The sequence below is a fragment of the Piliocolobus tephrosceles genome, chromosome 14 (assembly GCF_002776525.5).
Source record: "Piliocolobus tephrosceles isolate RC106 chromosome 14, ASM277652v3, whole genome shotgun sequence".
NCBI classification, from domain to species: domain Eukaryota; kingdom Metazoa; phylum Chordata; class Mammalia; order Primates; family Cercopithecidae; genus Piliocolobus; species Piliocolobus tephrosceles.
Genome location: NC_045447.1, coordinates 88,788,381 through 88,805,366, shown reverse-complemented (window position 1 = coordinate 88,805,366; position 16,986 = coordinate 88,788,381). Strand labels below are relative to the sequence as shown.

At 38.2% G+C, this 16,986-nt stretch overlaps 1 protein-coding gene across 1 annotated transcript in view; it reads left to right on the top strand.

The window, feature by feature from the left end:
* TRPM6 (transient receptor potential cation channel subfamily M member 6) overlaps positions 1-16,986 on the top strand; it is a 160,860-nt gene that overhangs the window by 127,186 nt on the left and 16,688 nt on the right. Inside the window, exons 28-33 of the mRNA XM_023213293.2 lie at positions 2,515-2,632; positions 5,553-5,644; positions 7,171-7,229; positions 9,980-10,005; positions 13,447-13,497; positions 14,968-15,033. Coding sequence (XP_023069061.1) covers positions 2,515-2,632; positions 5,553-5,644; positions 7,171-7,229; positions 9,980-10,005; positions 13,447-13,497; positions 14,968-15,033 — 412 coding nt within the window. The remainder of the gene's footprint in view (positions 1-2,514; positions 2,633-5,552; positions 5,645-7,170; positions 7,230-9,979; positions 10,006-13,446; positions 13,498-14,967; positions 15,034-16,986) is intronic.

Below are 16,986 nucleotides of genomic sequence, written 5' to 3'. Positions count from 1 at the left end.
TCGCCCAGGCTAGAGTGCAATGGCTTGATCTTGGCTCACTGCATCCTCTGCCTCAGGTTCAAGCGATTCTTCCACTTCAGCCTCCCGAGTAGCTGGGATTACAGGTGCCTACCACCACGCCTGGCTAATTTTTGTATTTTTAGTAGAGATGGAGTTTGACCATATTGACCAGCCTGGTCTCGAACTCCTGACCTCAGGTGACCTGCCCACCTTGGTTTCCCAAGTGCTGGGATTACAGGGGCGAGCCACCGTGCTGGCCGGCCCGTTCCTAACATTTTAAACTTGGATTTTCTCTCATTGTTTCATAATCAGTCTGGCTACAGGTTTATCTGTTTTATTGATCGTCTCAAAGAACTAGCTCTTGTTTTCACTGATTTTTCTTTGATTCCCTTCCCCGCCCCCACCCCCCCTCCTTTTTTTTTGAGACAGGGTCTTTCTCTGTCGCCCAGGCTGGAGTGCAGTGGTACAATCTCGGCTCACTGCAAACTCTGTCTCCCAGGGTCAAGCAATTCTCTTGCCTCAGCCTCCTGAGTAGCTGGGATTACAGGCCTGTGCCACCATGCCCAGCTGATGTTTGTATTTTTAGTAGAGACAGGTTTTCGACATGTTGGCCAGGCTGGCCTCAATTGATCCGCCTGCCTCAGCCTCCCAAAGTGCTGGGATTACAGGCATGAGCCACCACGCCCAGCCTCTGATTTCTGTTTCATTCATGCTTGCTCTTATCTTTATTATTTCTTTTGTTCTATTTACTTTGGGTTTAACTTTGCTCTTTTCTTTCTAGGTTTTTGTTTGTTTGTTTGTTTTTCAGACAAAGTCTCTCTCTGTAGCGCAGGCTGGAGTGCAGTGGCACAATATTGGCTCACTGCATCCTCCACCTCCCAGATTCAAGTGATTCTCCTGCCTCAGCCTCCCAGGTAGCTGGGACTATAGGCACACAACACCATGCTCGGCTAGCTTTTGTATTTTCAGTAGAGACGGGGTTTTGCCATTTTGGCCAGATTAGTCTCAAACTCCTGACCTCAGGTGATCTGCCTGCCTCGGCCTCCCAAAGTACTGAGATTACAGGTGTGAAACACCACTCCTGGCCTCTAGTTTGTTAAGGTAGAAACTTTGGTCATTGATTTGAGACTTCCTTCTTAAATTTTTTTTTCAAGACAGGGTTTCACTCTTGACACGGGCTGGAGTGCAGTTGTCATTTCGGCTCATTGCAACCTCTGTCTCCCAGTATCAAGTGATCCTCTCACCCCAGCCCCTTGAGTACCTGGGCCCACAGGTGTGCCACCATATTCGGCTAATTTTTTTTTTTTTTTTGTAGAGATAGGATTTCTTCATGTTGCCCAGACTGTTTCTTAAACTCCTAAACTCAAACTATTCACCTGCCTCAGCCTCCCAAAGTGCTGGGATTATAGGTGTGAGCCACTGTGCCCGGCCTTCTTTTCTAATGTAGTCATTTAGTGCTATAAAATTCCCTCTAAGCACTGTTTGACCTCTTTCCTACAAATTTTGATGTGTTGTTTTTATTTTCATTCAGTGAGTCTTTTTATATATCATTAGGAAGTTTTAGATCTCAAGTAGCAATTCTGTAAGAATTCACCTTTCATGATCTTAATGCTCTGCCTAATTTAAAAAATTTTTACACTTATTTTTCTAAATAATAATCTGGATGCATTAAAAAAAAACCTTAGCCTTTTTTTAGAATGAGAAGCAGAAGCAAAGAGATTAGTATTGAGACAATTATGTAAAAGCACCTTTTAGGGGAGAGATAAGGAAGGCTATTCTTTCAGGGAAAATGCTGTGAGTTTCTGCAATCCCAAGAAATATGCACTTAAGCAGATTTATTTTTGGAATAGTTCAAATGTCCAGTGTTCAACTAGAAATTGCAACTGAGTTCAGTAATTCAAGCTTGCATTTATTTGTTTATTGCTTTTGAGTTACCAGTTTACCCTGTTTGTTCTGCAGCTCGGAAATATGTGGGACAGTCATATTATTGGCTATCTGTTGTTTTAGTGATGAAGGAAAAGGGGCTAGAGACATTACGTGATTTTCCCAAATTCACATGGCTTCTAAATGACAGAGCTAGAATTCCAACACAAATTCTTTGGATTCAAATATTTTCTCAAAATATGATATCCTATTAGCAGCATGAGCATCACCTGGGAATTAGAGATTCAAATTCTCCCTCCTTCCAGACCTGTTGCATTAGAGATTCCAGGGGTGGGATCCAGTGACCTGTAGCTTAATCCAGCCCCTAAGCCCTGGGTGATTCTGATGTGCACTCAAGATTAAGAACTAAGGTGTGGAGCAGGGGTTCTCAGTCATGACTGCAAAGAGAAATCACGTGGATGCTTGTGTCCTGCTAGCCTAAGTGATGGGATTTGTCAGCACTTCCCAGGCAATTGTAATATGCAGCCAGTGTTAACAGACACTGCCCTTCACCATGGTTCTTCTATTAGTGTGACTCACTATGCTTTTGAATTAATGTCACTGTGTTCCAACAAGTGTCTTTATCTCCAGATCATAACAGTTAATGCCTGCTCTCAGAGTGAACAATTGAATCCAGAGCCAGGAGAAAACAGCATCTCTGAGGAGTACAGCAAGAACTGGTTCACAGTGTCCAAATGCAGTCAGACAAGTATGTAACATCTACACTCTTGGATCCCAAAATACCTGGTGGAATTTTCTCAGGGTACAGTCTTTAGACCATTGGCGGTCCCTCCTGTTCTTTCACATGGAGATGAGGGAAAGAGAAGGTAGTTACACTCTGTAAGGAAAATAGCACTTTTTTGCTTTTGATTTTTATGAAAGGGACAACATTTTATTTGCCTAAAGGACTCCAGAAAAGAAAAATTAAGATTTAGATAGTCTCTTGTATTCAAAGCTGTTGAACCTTACTCAGAGTGTTTTATCCAGACCGCATTCATTTAGTCTGATTTATGGATAGGGGATTGTCTAATTTTATAAATTCTTAAAGTACATGTGACACTGAAATTATCTCTTAAGCTTAATAATGGTGCTTGTAGAGGAGAGACGATGGATCAACCAGCCAAGAATGAATACTGTGGGCTAGGCCTGGACAGTGAAATAAGTCTAGACAGGTAAGATGAGGGCAGATTGTGAACAGAAAAGATAGCAATGATCAGAACTTTGGACTTCTTGCATTAGATAAGAGACCTTTACCAATTTTTAAACAGAAAGGACTAAGTGATTAAGGAGTCATAGGTTTTAAAAATATTTAAAATACTAACTTTAAGGTATAAGTAAACATTGTATTGAAATTTATGCTGTCAGACTTTTCTAAAAATCTGCTTGTTCGTATGGCAAATGGTTCTCAACCAAGGGGTAATTTTACACGGTCCCCTCACTTTCCCCATGGGACACTTGGGAATGTCTGGAGATATTTTTGTTTCATAACTAAAATGGGGGGAATGCTCTTGCCACCCAGTGAGTAGAGGACAAGGATACTGTTAAACATCTTACAATGAACTGGAGAGATAAGTCCTCGTGACAATTATCCAGCCCAAAATGTCATTGCTAAGGTGGAGAAACCCTGATTTTATGTTTAAAAATACTCACTTGTCTGTTAAATCACTGAGAATCAAGTGGACTCTAAGCTGAAAGAGACATTTAGAAATTAAATTAGTCAGCACCCCCTCAATTTATAGATTAGCTTGAGAGCTTAATTTGCCTTGACTTTAATCATACCGTTTACTAGAGACCATAAATTTGAATAAATCAAATCCCACACCTAAAGACATGACTCCAGTACCAATTATAAATAGATTCATTTTATTTATAAATATCATACATTTATATTATATATATTGGGTATTATATTTTTTATAAATAGTATAATTTATGTTTAGGATGTTATATATCATTCTTAAATCATTTAAGTTCTTTCCATTGAATTTCAACGTAGAGAGATGCAAATGGCAGGAGGTTTCTGGGAAAGAATCTCATTAAGTCAGATGGTCAGACGGGGAGGTAAGGATAGGGAAATAGGTTGATCCGAGTGCCTGGCTAATCTGAGTGAGTATTGAGGCCCAATGTCTTCCTTGAACCACATTCGGAGTTGGGAACCTTATTTTTTTGAAACGTGTCTGGCTTAATAATTAATTGAAAAAGAATTTAAAAAATAAAAGTTTGTGGATAGGCAGATGCCCTGTCAGGTAGCATTCTCTCTCTCTCTCTGTTTTTTTTTTTTTTTTTTTTAAAAGACAGGTTCTGGCTCCATCACCCAAGCTGGAGTATAGTTACGTGATCACAGTTCACTGCAGCCTTGACCTCCTGGGCTGAAGCGATCCTTCCACCTCAGCCTCCCGAGTAGCTGGGACTATAGCGTGTACCACCATGCTTGGCTAATTTTGTTTATTTTTTATAGAGATGGGGGTCTCGCTGTGTTACCCAGGCAGGTCTCCAACTCCTGTCCTCAAGCAATGCTCCTGTCTTGGCTTCCTAAAGTGCTAGGATTACAGGCATGTGCCAGTTACTACATTTGGCCTTCAAATAGTATTTGTTACACTTCTTGTATACTTTTTTTTTCCCAGCACAAAATCATTAGGGAAAAATGCAACCGTTATCTCCTATTTTTAGTCAGGACTCTTAGTAAGTATTATTCTCAGATTTAATCCAACCAAGTATTCATTAAATATTTATTATGCATCTACTATATGTAGTAACTCTGTAGGTACCAGCTACAAAAAGAATAACAGTAATCATCCTCATCATCCTTTTTAATAGAAGACTAAAAATTAAATCTATTTATTTGATGGCATTCCTTTCTTTTTTTTTTTTTTTTTTTTTTGAGACAGTCTTACTCTGTTGCCCAGGCTGGAGAGCAGTGGTACAATCTTGGCTCACTGCAACCTCTGCCTCCCGGGTTGAAGAGATTCTCTTGCCTCAGCCTCCTGAGTAGCTGGGATTACAGTTATGCGCCACCACACCTGGCTCATTTTTATATTTTTAGTAGAGACAGGGTTTCTCCATGTTGGTCAGGCTGGTCTTAAACTCCTGACCTCAGGTGATCCATCCGCCTTGGCCTCCCAAAGTGTTGGGATTACAGGCGTGAGGCACGGCGCCTGGCCTCTATCATTCTTTTGTTGTTGTTCTTTTTAAGTAGCCTACTATTATGTTTGATGCAGTTGCTAAGGAAGGGCTCCTAATTAGACTAGGAATGGAATTAAATTTCATATATTTTAAATAAAGCATGTGCAATAGTGTGCAGGGAGAAGGTAGATATAAAAAATTACTAAAGGTGTTATCTTATAAGAGGACAGTTTATGGATCGTTTAATTCTCGGCTTCGATAGAGAAGTGTAAGTTGTTATAAATGTGAAAGTAACTATAGAAGAATAGAAATAGAATATATAGTTTTCAACCTCTTGAGGAAAAAAAGGATAAAGGAAACTTGGTAAAACTTGCTAAAAACAGAAAGAGAAAACTATATCCAAGTTTAAATGAATGTACTGTGTTCAGATTTTTCTATTTGGGAACTGTGATTTGAATGTAACACATTTTCATATATTTTCTAATCTTTCTCTTCCTCTTTACAAGGTGTTAAACCTTACATACATCAGAAAACGAAAACTAAAGACATTGGGCAATGTGCTGTACAAATCAGTGATTACCTAAAGCAGTCTCAAGAGGTAAAAAATGTTTTAGGAGTTAAAAAAACACATTCGAGCATGCAGTGCTTCTCTTGACTACGCCCAGTTTACCTTTATGTCCCTTAATTGGCTCCTACTTTTTATTGACAGTCTGTTTCATCTTTGTTTTGAAGCTATGCTCAGTTGAATTCCTGTTCTATTTTTTCAATCCCCTCCACGTTATTCTTTCTTTGACATTCTTCTTTATGCAATTTACCTATCCGCTCAGTAACTTATCCTGGGGATGTTTAGCATGAGAGAGAAAGAATTCAGGAGTTTTTGAAACTGTTTTCAAATATATGAAAGTTGTCATGTGGAAGAAAAATAAGCTATTTTCTATACTCTTTTAAGAGGTAGATCTAGAATCAACATATAGAAGCTACTGGGAGACAGATTTCAGCCCAATCTGAGGAGAAATTTTTAGCAATTGGAGCTTTCCAAGCATGGAATGATTTATTTCTGGAAGTAGTGAGTCCCTCACTAGTGCGATCACTCAAGCATAGGCTGAACAAACCTCTTCGCAGGCATGATGGAGGGGATTCAAGCCTTGCAGGGTAAAGGACCCTTAGTGTTTCTTCAGTGCTGAGATTCTCTGGTTCTGCAGTCTGTTTTTCTTGCTGTCTAAAAATATGGGCCTTGTTTTGTGCCATCCGCCATGTGGAAAGTATGAATAATTAGCTTAACCCAAGAAACCTAATTTTAAGTCTTTGAATATTACCTGTTTGAACGTGAGAACTGTTGGGACATGACTGTATACTAACAACCTTAGATATTCTTGTAGGAATAGGATCTGTGAAAGATTTTCAAAGTAAAATGTCAGAATACTTGAGGATAATTGGAAGCAGGGACCTGTGTTCGAATTCTGGCTCTGCCACTTTCTACGTTTCAAAGCTATGTACATCAGTTAACCTACAAGCCTCATTGACTGTATCTCTAAAGTGGGACTAATGCCATCCTTATGAGATTATTGCTAATGGACAGCAAAAATAACAACTATGAAAAGGCCTACCTAGAGTAATGCCTGGAGTATACTAGGTCTCGGGAAGTAATTCAATTTGAGTAGGAAATCAAATGAGATAAATCCAAGGTAATGTTATTTTAGATAATCATCATGACCTGAGATGAGAATCTTTTCATAAGACGTCACAATGTGACGATCCGTGTTGTCTGTCAACTTGTACTATCCTTTTTCTCCATGTCATTAGCTGATTGTGTATGTTCAATCCTCATTAACTGTGTATGTTTAGTCCTGATTTTCTATGTTTGGTCTGTAAAAAATTTCATATATTACATTTTCTGTTTGATATCTCCTTAAAGCTAATTTCATTCTGTTAAAGTCCATCAACACACTGAGTTCATTATGCATCTCCTTAGCTTGGGTTTAGTATGTTTTTTAAAAGAAGAATATTCAGGTAGATGAAGAAAAAAGAAAGATTCTCCAAGGAGCGTGTTTGGCAGGTCATTCCTAAAAACTTAGGGTGGGATTATGTTGGGCACACACGTAATGACCTTTCCCTTCTGCTTAGGATCTCAGCAAAAACTCTTTGTGGAATTCCAGGAGTATCAACCTCAATAGGAACTCTCTGTGAGTATTTCTAAATGTTTATCTTTCAGAGTCTTTGGCTTCTATTTTTTTTTTTAACTTGGTTAGAAACAAAGGTTTAATTTAGTCAGAAAGGGAGAAAAAAGAAGTGTGTGTCAAATGACAATATTGTTCTTTTGTTAGCAGAATGAAAATGATTTCTTCTCCAAGTTTTCCTGTTTCTGGCAACAAGATCTCACCTGAGTGCCTTTTAAGAATATAATGAAACACATACTCCTATAACAAATTAAACATATGCCTTTTCAGTGTCAAAACACGCATGGAATAATGATTATCATATCTTTTTGGATAGATAAGATTGTGAATTTGCATAAAAGAGTAGAAATAAATATGTCTTGCTTAAAGAAACAGACTTAGACTGAACACCTGATCACGTTTATTCTTTAATTTTTAAAGTAATTATTTTTTCCTTTTAGTTTATAAGGCATATCTTTTTTGTTTTTGGTTTCTCAGTAACATCCTAATCACCAAAGCAATAACTTTGAGAAAGATTGAGACAGAGAGGGAGAGGAAGTCGGGATGGAGGGAGAAAGAATATAGAGAACTCACATGGTTGTAGACTTGAGTATCTTCCTGGAATTTTATTAGTATATATTTAGAGAAATGAAAGTTGTAAACCAACCAAGCAAACATTATCCTATTTTATTTGTAGTATTTTCTGGATTTTCCTAGTTGCATCATCAAATTAACTATTCATACAGGTAGAATTCAAAACCATCTACTCTATGGAAGTGCCAGTTGATACCCAGCAGGTAGAAGGTGACTTTCAGTTTGCAGTCAGCTCTGTTTAGAGATGGTCTTTCTCTAGGCCTCCCATCATGGACCCTGTGCAAGCCTGCCTCCAGACTTAAAGGACACATGACTTTCTTCTCCCAAAGATTCAGTAGTTTGTGCTCATGCAGAGTAGTGGGTTATTGCAGCATGAAATTGAACAATAATCATAATTGTACTTTCTTTCTTAAGGACCTTAAATACTGAAGATATTATTTGAATGTATTTATTCAGACTCGCCTGTGGCCACTTGTGCATTTGAGCAGGGCAAGTAACAATTTAAAGAGAACTAATTTCAGCCTGTGAACATTTAGGGGCCACGTGGGCTAATGAAACTGATTTGTAGGCTTGTCCAGAGACATTTACAGACTCATTTGTAGGCATCTGCTTTGCATAGTTCAGGAACCTTTTAGTTTAATTGATCCAGAAGAATACGAACACAGTTACATCTTATATATATTGTGTGATCACAAAGCTAATTAAAAAACAACTGCTTTTCAATTAGCTTAGGGTGTACACAGTAAATGACTTACATACAGATCTGGTGCTCATTTTTCTATAAAAACACTTGCAGCACTGAAAACGTACTTCTTTACTGATACAATAAGGATTAGATGTAACTAATATTTCTCTTTCAAATATATATACAGTCATGCATCAATTAACGACAGTATACATCCTGAGAAATGTGTCATTAGGTGATTTCATCCTTGTACAAACATCATAGAGTGCATTTACACAAACCTAGATGGTCTAGCCTACTACACACCTAGGCTATATGGTCTAGCTTATTGTTCCGAGGCTACAAACCTGTACAGTATGTTACCGTACTGACTACTGTAAACTATGATATTTGTGTATCTAAACACAAAAAGGGTACAGTAAAAATACAGTATAGAAGATAGAAAATGGTACACCTGTATAGGACGCTTACAATGAATGGAGCTTGCAGGACTGGAAGCTTGCTCTGGGTGTCAGAGTGAATGAGTGGTGAAAGAATGTGAAGGCCTCGGACATTACATGACTGGAGACTTTATGCGTACACGTAGGCTATGCTAAATTTATACAATTTTTTTCTTTTTTAAATAATTAACCTTAGCTTTACTGTAACTTTATAACTTCAAAAAATTTAAAAATCTTTTTGACTCTTTTACAATAACATTTAGCTTAAAACACGAATACATTGTACGGCTGTACAAAAATATCTTTTTTTATATCCTTCTTCTAGAAGCCATTTTCTGTTTTTAAATTATTTATGTATTTATTTTTACTTCTTAAACTTTTTAAAAATATGAAGACACAAATACACACATTAGCCTAGAGCTACACAGGATTAGGATCATCAATGTCACTGTCTCCTGCCTCCTCATCTTGTCCCACTGGCAGGTCTTCAGGGGCAATAACATGCATGGAGCTATCACCTTCTATGATAACAATACCTTTTCTGGATACCTCCTGAAGGACCTGCCAAAGGGTGTTTACATTTAACTTAAAAAAAACACAAGTAGAAGGAGTACATGCTAAAAGAATGAAAAAGAGCATAATACAATAAATACATAAACCAGTAACATAGTCATCCATCATGATCATCAGGTATTATGTGCTATACACAGTTGCATGTACTTATTTTTATGTGACTGGCAGCACAGCAGGCTTATTTACACCAGCATAATCACAAACACATAAGTAATGCATTGCACTGTGACATTACGATGGCTAAGATGTCACTAGGTGTTGGGAATTTTTCAGCTCCATTATAATCTATGGGACCATTGTAATATATGCTGTCTGTCATTGACCAAAATATCATTATGCAGTGCTTGACTGTATATGTATTTTACATGTATATAAAATATGCACTGTGTTGTTACTGTTTCATGTGCTGTTTCCTTCTTTTTTTTTGGTAATTGTAAGATTTAAGGCAGCATTATCTAAACAACTTCATTTTTTTTTCCAAACAGGCTGAAAAGTTCAAATGGAGTTGACAGTAAGTTTTTCTATTTAAACATTTTATTTTTTATTTTTTCATCTTTTTAATGCTGGGGTTCACTGTCCTGCTGATATTTTTGTCATTCTTGAAACTTTGTTTATGATTTCTGTCCACCATGCAATGTAGAAAGTTTAGTAGAAGAGTAGAAATTTGAATATCTTTCTTCAGACAAATTGGGATTGATATCTGGTTTAAAACTTTTTGAATGATGTGTTTCTGACTGTCATTTCCCCATTTTCTGTGTGAATGAGAGTATAACCACTGAGCTCATTTTGCTCACCAACTCTTACTGTCCTTTTGTTTTTTCACACATTACTCATTCAGAGCCATTTATAAGATTGTTACATGGGTGCCTTTTCCTATAGGGTTTTAGTAGGATCTGGGGCCCCACATGGCTAAATAGTACTAGGTCATGTGAGATAGCTCCCTGGTAAAGCCACTATAGTTACTCTCAAACTTGACTACAATTTACAGACTCCTTTCCATATTCTTGACTCCTTGATGTAAAGGCACCTTCATCTTCTGTATTCTTGTTCCATCACACTTTCTTGGGTTTCCAGTATTCCCTCACCTGCTTTGCAGTTGATTCCTTCTCCTCAGCCTACTAATAAATTTAGGTTGTTTTCTATACAAAAGAAACAAATAGTCTTTTTCTTGATTTACCTAGCTTTCAAGCTGCCACTCTAACCCTTCACCTCCAGATTAATTGAAAGAGCAATTAACATTTGATCTTCAGCCCATGGAGTGTGCCCCATCACTTTCCTGAAACTCCACTATGACTACCAACTTGCTTGACTCTTCTCAGTTCTCACTGAACTCGTGGCATTTGATATTGACCATTTTTCCTTCATGGCACCCTCTCTTTTCTATGTTTCCTTAAGACTCTTCTTCTTTGGCTGTTCTACTTCTTTGTCGACTTACTTTTGGTCTTTCTGAGAGCCTCTTGTTCCTTCATACAAGCTGGAAATCTTAGTCATTTACAATCTCCTTCCCACCCCATTGCTCTTAGCTATTAACCTTGCCTTCTAACTCCGTCCCTCCCCAGCCATTCCTCACCCCCACATCTTCAAAGCGATCTGTTTGGTCTACCCTACTGCTCCTACCTTAAAACCACCATTATTTATTTTCCAAAACAAAAGTGTATACTTTCATTTGCCCTTGAGTTTGTCTTAGCATTCTGATTGGGTTGTCTCCTTTTAAACTTTCCTGTGTTTCTATCAGAATTATCTTTATGAATGCTAAATCGTCACTCAGGTAGAAGCCTTCAATGACTTCCTGTTACCCAAAGACAGACTGCAAACCCCTTGAGTTTTTCTTCAATGCTCTTGAAAGCTTGATCTCAATTCAAATTTCCAGGCTCATAAGCATGATCTCTTTCATTCACTATTTCTGCCTTGCAGAATATGACTGACCACATAGTAACACCTCCCTGTGGAGGTCTAAAAGGTGTCTCAAACAAAATGTTCCAACACTGTCCTCTCTCATCTCAGGAAATGGCAACTCTGTCCTCCCAGTTCCTGAGGCTAAAGTCTTACAATACTTGTCCTCCATTTTTTCATATCCCTACATCCCATCTATCAGTAAATCTTTCAAAATATATCAAGACTCTGATCATGTTTTGCTACTTCCACATAACACCGTTTTTAAGCAATCATAATCTCTTCCTTGGATTATAGTATGGCCTCCAAACTATTGCTCTCTAGTAGTCTTTTTCCAGAAACAGCCAGAATAATCCTTTTAAACTGAAAGTTGAACTGAGTCACTCTTGCTTAAATGGCATTCCTCCTCACTTTGCAAAAGCAAAGTCCAAACAGAGTCTACAACACCCTGTTCTGCTCTCCAGCCACCCCCCAACCTCATTTCTCTCAGTGCATTTCACTGTGGCTACACCCTCCTCCTTAAACATGACAAGCATGGACCTGCCCCAGGACATTGGCACTTGCTGTTACCTATCACCGGAATACTCTTCATTTATTCATATTGCTGCCCCTCTCTTCCTTCAACTCTGTGCTCAAATTTCACCTTATGAGAGAGACTTTGCCTAACCATCCTATATAAAACAGGAACTTTCCTATTCCCAATGCTTTCTAACTCTTAAGTTGATGCGTACACACACACACACACACACACACTATACTATACTATATGTACTATATATTTATTTTCTATTTCCTTTTACTAGAATGTAACTAGAAACTTTATCTGTTTTGATTACCGCTCTTCCTCTTGAGCATAGACCAGTGCCTGGCACATAGTAGGTACTCAATAAATGTATAATGAGTAAATATGAATATAGTCTCACAACTCCTTAAGTAGTGAAGCCAAGACTGAAACTCAGTTTTATCAGACTCAGATGCCCATACACTTTAAGCATTTCACACTGTTTATGAAGGCCCTACCTTCCAGGTGGAATTAATGTGTTCCATAAACCTCTGTATATACCTTTATTACGTCTGTTACTTTAACTGTGTTGTGATTATAGTTACCTGTCTCTCTGTCCTAATACATTTGCTTTTCTGTAAGGTGGGAACCACATCTTACCCATATCTCTCACGCCTAATATGATCCATAGTGGGAGTGGAATACTTTTTGTTTTTAGTGATGACTTCAGAAAGGAGCCATCTTTTCTGCTGATCTTACTTTTTGCCAACACTCCCCAAAGGAAGTGATTTTCATTCCTTTCCTTATGCAGCAACAAAAACCCAGAGAGATGTGCAAAATTGGGCTCATTATGCTGCTTACTCTCCTAGGTATAAAGCAGTTGCCATCATGAGACCAAAGTTCTCCACTTTAATTTTGATTTTATGAAATAGCAAAACTGTTGCAGGGGATTTCTCTAGAGCCTTGTAATTTAGGACTGAAGCAGACAGAAGAGAATGAGTTAAACTTGGAAGAGGTGTTCCCAACACATAGTCCTTGTGTAACCAAACAAATCTCTTGGTGCTATATTATCCACCCTCTTCTTTGTTTCCAGTATATAGCTCTTAATGTGTTTTCAGCATTTTGTTGTTATTTTAGGTCAGTGAAGTAGTCTGTTAATAACTTGGTATTAATACTGTCTTTCTACGGGTACTGCATCTTGGTAGGGAGCTCAGAGAATCATGCTTCTGGGATGTCGTGAAGTATGATGGGCAGCTGAGTGCCTTCTGCAGCCCAGAGGTGTAATTGGTTCAGAGGAAATACATCTTTGAGGCTAATATTACCTGTCTTTCTTCAATTCCCTATATAAATATGTTTGGAGATATTACATTGATGATTGGAAGCTGTCAGGATACCATGCGCAATAATGTGGTTAAAAGATATTAGGCAAGCTTTTTCTAATACTGAGAAGCCATTCTGATTAACCTGTTCAATAATAACTTTGAAGGCAGTATATTCATAAGCATGTATTTATCTCCAGCCACATAATTAAAATGCCAATCTTCTCTCTAATTTCAGAGATCTCAGCCTCCTTAAAAAGCCCTCAAGAGCCTCACCATCATTATTCAGGTAGGATGCATGTGCACATAGACATGTCAGCTGAGCTAAACATCTGTGCTTCTGCTTTTGTAAACAGAAACATTGACAAATTCCGTGTTACTGACATGGCTCCCAACTTGAAAAGTTATTGTTTGCTTTGATGGGAAGAACATTCCAATGTCTAACTTTGCCATTGACTTGGGAAAACAAGTTTTCAGAATTTAAGAGAATTTGGATTTTTGCAAAATATTTGCATTCTCAAGTCCCAGACTGCGAAGTAGAAAGATGACCTTGAGATCTAAAAATTCTTTGCAAGCTCAAAGCCAGCCCCAAACCAGAGATCTCAATGTTTTGGACTGGGGAAAAGGCAGACCTGAAAGTAGTTCCTTGAGGGAGGGTTTTGTACCCTCAGTGGGGCCTCAGTGAGTAAGATCACTGAATGAATGCCAGCCCCACGGAGTGAGTTCAACAAAGATGTTATTAAACAAAGATGTCAAGGGTCTTGACTCTTTTAAGTAACATCACTTCCCAGTGCTTCAGTTGTCTTTCTTTCAAAGTGGGAATAATTGTACTTGCCCTTCCTGAGGAACAGTCTGCCAAAGGGCTAGTTGAGAATTAAGAGGAAAACACTTTGAAATGCAAAGCAATATAAAAACCAACTGGACTGGTGCCATTGGGTGGTTTCTTGGGAGTCATTGCTCTCAGCGTTGGACGAGATAATACATGGGTAAGCCTTTTACAAATCTAAAGCTCAATACATGAGTAAGAACTTATTGGTGTGATAATTACTGTTATAATTACATGAGGTTGTTTGTTCAGGGTCTAGTAATAGATTGCCTTATCCTGAATTCTCCTTTGTAGTGAATGGAGTTGCAGTAGATTCCAGACTCCTCAATCCGGGCTCTTACAACTGAGTCTTTCAGCTCCGCAGTAATCTATTATTTTGACTCCAGCCGTCAACTTAAGAAAGTCTCTAGTGAGGAATACTGTAACTCATGTTGACTCTGATCTGTTAGGCTATAGCTCTTAACAGGAAAATGCAGATCACTCGCTTCTAATTAAAATCGGTCTTCAGCTCTCTCTGGAAAAAGAAGATGAACTGTGCAAAGTGAACAATAGGTGTCCCCACAGTCCACTGTGCTTTGGATTTGCTTTGGAAAGGAAAACCAAAGTTCACAGATTAAAATGCCATTTAAAAGAAAGTTCCACATATGTATGGATTAGTATGTGATTTGGTATTCAGGAGAGTGGAGGTGACAGTCCTACCTCAGACCATGTGACATAATCTCACATTAAATGCCTCTAAAATTGGGATTTCTTTCCTGTTTAAGGCATAGTTTATTTTTTAGACTATATTATAGATTATATTTTTGATAATGGCAGAAATAAGAGGTCTTTGAAATTAAATAGCATTATATGAATATATTGATGTGGAGAGGCTTTCTGTAAATTCGGCCCATTGATGCATACTTAAAATAGAAAATCTGTTTTTGTTTGCAGCCACTGAAAGGAATAATTTAATGAGGCTTTCTCAGACCATACCATTTACACCAATCCAACTGTTTGGTGAGTAGCATTTCTACCTTCTTGAGGTTATGCCAGGACAGAGGCATAAAATCTGAGTGAATCACAGGAGAAACCACATTGCATTATTTTAGTTGAACATTTCGTTTTGTCTATGGTTGTAGTTTAGTGAGATTCATTTCCTAAAATGGAAACTCTTGTTAACTGTCATGGCCAGCATTCAGGGACAAAATCTAATACTATGGGAATAAGACCTATAATGAGCAGCAGTTGGGAAGAAAGCAATAATATTGCACCTGGCATTCACTGACTCAAGACTGGAAGTAAGTAGGAAAGAAAAGAACAAACCAACCATTTATAATAAGCACAGGAGAAAGCGATAAATGTCAATATGGTGAAAGCCAACAGGCATCTGAAGAGAAATGTTTTGTGTATTGTTTTTTGTTTATTTTGTTTTGTGTACACTAATTGCTCTTACCTCAAACTGCAAATGTCATTTTAAAAGTCTAGAGTAGTAAAGAAAAACAAGCTCACACTGGCGAAGCCTACCAAAATTTCTCTGTCTGGCAGGATAAGGCATGAGCAAGTTGACAATATAGCAAGGGTCCCCAAAGTGTCCTTGAGCTTGATTCTTCTCACACTGTTCACAGGGGCACAGACCGGGTTGACTTTTGATTGTTTGTATTTATTTATTTATTTTTATTTTAATATTTTTTTTGAGATGGAGTTTCGCTCTCGTTGCCCAGGCTGGAGTGCAATGGTGGGATCTCGGCTCACTGCAACCTCTGCCTCCTGGGTTCGAGTGATTCTCCTGCCTCAGCCTCCCATGCAGCTGGGATTACAGGCATGCACCACCATGCCCAGCTAATTTTTGTATTTTTAGTAGAGACGGGGTTTCACCATGTTAGTCAGGCTGGTCTCAAACTCCTAACCTCAGGTGATCCACCTGGCCCAGCCTCCCAAAGTGCTGGGATTACAGGCGTGAGCCACCACACTCGGCCTGGCTTCTGACTGTTAATGCAGATGCCTTCCCCTTCCATTTGGCCCCATGGCTGGCTTTGCAAATCAATAGCTCTGCTCTAAAGCCTCTAAGGATTTAGAACTTCAAAGAGATCTTCAGTGGCATTTATCTGGGCACCAAGAATAAATATTTGAGAGGTTTGAAAAGTTGTTACTGAGCATTACCTAGATGTGTTTATTGGTGAGGAATTAGATGCAGGAGTGAGGGATTGGATTCCTTTCTTGGTAAACCAGTACTGTGTTCATTAAAAAAAAAAAAAAAATGAAGCAAAGGTGTAAGGGGGAAATGAAACACCAGCTGAAACTGGACAGAAGTTGTGTATAGAGTATGTTGCTCTGTTAAGGAACATTAAACACCGACTTGGTAGCGTTTCGGTTCAATAGGAATTTTTCCCTCTTCAACAGCCTAAAAGTGGAAGCTATGTAGCAGTTAAGTAGTATTTTGTGTCTAAAATCCTTTAAGTGGGATTGAGTTTGTATCTGAGGTTGTAATTCACTTTGGCCATATTAGCCTATTTAACCTTTACAACAGCCCAATGAAAACAGTATTTTCATCCCCATTTTTCTGATGGGGAAATTGAGGTTTTAAGTAACTTGTCCAAAGACACAAAGGAAGGAAGGAGAGGCTCTGGGATATGACGTTGATACTATTTGACTCCAGCTGAGTTAAACCATGCATTTTCAATGGAGTATTATCACCCCCAGAAAAAAAATAAGTTTTTTTTTAAATGATATAAAGCACAGATCTACATAGAGTACACATAAGCAGATATACAGAATTTTTTAATACAAGTTGAGCTTGTATTAAATTCAAGCTGAAATGCATCTGAAATCTAAAATGCTCCAAAGTCTGAAACTTTTTGAGTGCTAATGTGATGCCACAAGTGGAAAACTCCCACACCTGACCTCCTGTGACAGGTCAGAGTCAAGACACTTTCAAAACTTTGTTTCGTGCACAAGATTATTAAAAATACT